Below are 2,078 nucleotides of genomic sequence, written 5' to 3'. Positions count from 1 at the left end.
GGGGGGGGGGGGGGGGGCAGCAGGTTCAGCAGGAGTTGAGCTCCTCCATGGTCTGATTCAGAGTCGCCTGCAGCTCCATGTTGGCGTTTCTGGCCGAAGTGAGAGCATCTGAAAACACAAACACAGCACGGTGTTAACATCTCTACTCAATAAGCCCCGCCCCCAGGTCGATTGGAATTAGCCCCGCCCCCAGGTGACTGTAATAGTTACAGGTGTAATTTGACACCTGCTGAGCTGAGAAGTCTCACCTTCCAAACCGTCGATTGTTTTCTCCAGTTTGGCCACTGAACGCTCGGCGAACTCTGCTCTGGTTTCAGCCTGGACAGGAAGTGAGCAGGTGACAAACAGGAAGTGAGCAGGTGACAAACAGGAAGTCAGTAATGTGTCGGGGGTCAGAAATGTTGGGGTCTCACCTCCTTGAGTTTGCTGCTCAGGTTCTTGATCTCCTCTTCGTACCGGTCCTCCTTCAGGGAATACTGAGAAAGAGAGGCAGCCAATCAGAGAACCAGGTTTACTGACATCATGAGGTCACCTGACATCAGGGTCAGGTCTGGTTTCAGGTCAAGCTGAACAAACACTGTCCTCACGCCGAACGGTCAGCCCGGAGCGCTCACGCTGTCCGCGTTAGTTTTATAATTTATTTAGTTTTTATATTATTCCATCCATTCATCCAGTTATCTGATCAGAACTCCTTCCGCGCGGCGCCCCCGGTACCAGCTGTGCGACTCCCTGGAACGCTCCGACCCAAACTCACGGACCCGGTGGACGACAACAAACACGTTTCTGCATTTCCAGCTAAGGCCTGAGCCTTCGCTCAGCTAGCAGTCATGATTTAGGTGAAATGCTAACGTTAGCTTGTTTGGGGTCCGCTACGGAGATCGGATGCTGGACCGGGTCTTTCTGCTCAGATGCTGAAGCCCTGGTTCTGTCTTACAGCAGACTCACTGTACAGAGCTGCAGTTTCCATGTTACATGTCAGCGCGTTGTGCAACAGTAATAACCGACCGTGTGAAACAGTGAGCTGTGTATCATGTTCATGTGACGCCGGACGAGAAACACATACAACATTTATCAAACCGGGTTGGACTGGATGGATTTAGCGCGAGGAGGAAACACATGTGACAACGTCCGGTTTTCAAAATAAGGCGTCTGTACAGGATGGAAATAAGATTAACCGGATTATATTTACTACAGAAAGTATAAAACATATTACATGTGTCCATTAAAAGTAAACGGACTCATGTAATTTACTTTACCGGTCCTCGTCGGGCCCCGGACCCCCCCCACCCCCCCAGAGTCTCTCCCCGGACCCCCCCCCCCCCAAGGAAAAAGCTCATTTTGACTGTTTATGCAGCGGGAAAATAAATGGATAAAATGTGAATTTACTTGATGTTCAGGAAAGTTTTTCATTACATTCGGCTTCGGCCAAGAATTTTAATTTGGTCCCTAACAGAAACATAAAGACTTTGAACAGCAGCTGGTTTAACCTTGGACCCCGCAGCAGTGAGGTCACAGTGTACTTCAGGTGTGTCACTGTGGCTGTCAAACATTAGTGTGCCCCTCCTCCCCCTCCCCCCTCCTACCTTCTCAGCCTGCGCCTCCAGAGACTTTGAACCAGTGAAGACAGTTTTCAGCTCCTCCTCCAAAATCCGACACTTGCTGCAGGTCAAAGGTCAGAGGTCAGAGACAGGTCGGGCCGACACGTTGAGTTCCAGAAAACAGGTTCAGGTTAAAACCTAAGCTGCTCCGTCACCGTGGAAACGGACATGCTATTTCACTTCCTGCAGCTGAAGCGCGTGAACGAGCTCTGAGCCAATCAGAGCCGAGACGTCACAGGGGTTGCACCTGTTCGATCTGTGTTTGTTCTATTTTAGAGTTCAGGTGATTTCAGACGGCGAGCGATGTCACTGGTTTTCGCCTCAGTATCAGACTGACTCGTCCGTCTGGTTGCACCCTCCTCTACCTGCTGGTGTGAAAACCAACAGCCACCGCTCGCCATCTGAAAACACCTGAACAGATCCTGAGAGTTTGTTAACCTGCTTTCTGGAACGTCCAAAAACAGGTGTCGTGTAGTTTAG

At 50.5% G+C, this 2,078-nt stretch overlaps 1 protein-coding gene across 1 annotated transcript; it reads right to left on the bottom strand.

Annotated features, from left to right (window-relative positions):
* LOC123964217 (tropomyosin alpha-4 chain-like) lies at positions 1 to 1,664 on the bottom strand (the record flags this gene model as incomplete). The annotated part of the gene is made up of 4 exons (XM_046041308.1): positions 1 to 108; positions 249 to 318; positions 414 to 476; positions 1,584 to 1,664. Coding segments are annotated over 4 exons (297 nt in total), but the record flags the coding sequence as incomplete, so codon positions are not given.
* Between the last annotated feature and the right edge of the window lie 414 nt (positions 1,665 to 2,078).

The sequence above is a fragment of the Micropterus dolomieu genome, unplaced genomic scaffold, assembly GCF_021292245.1.
Source record: "Micropterus dolomieu isolate WLL.071019.BEF.003 ecotype Adirondacks unplaced genomic scaffold, ASM2129224v1 contig_1189, whole genome shotgun sequence".
In the NCBI taxonomy this organism is placed as follows: domain Eukaryota; kingdom Metazoa; phylum Chordata; class Actinopteri; order Centrarchiformes; family Centrarchidae; genus Micropterus; species Micropterus dolomieu.
The sequence above is the reverse complement of the archived record's forward strand: the minus strand, read 5'-3'. Positions and strand labels throughout refer to the sequence as shown.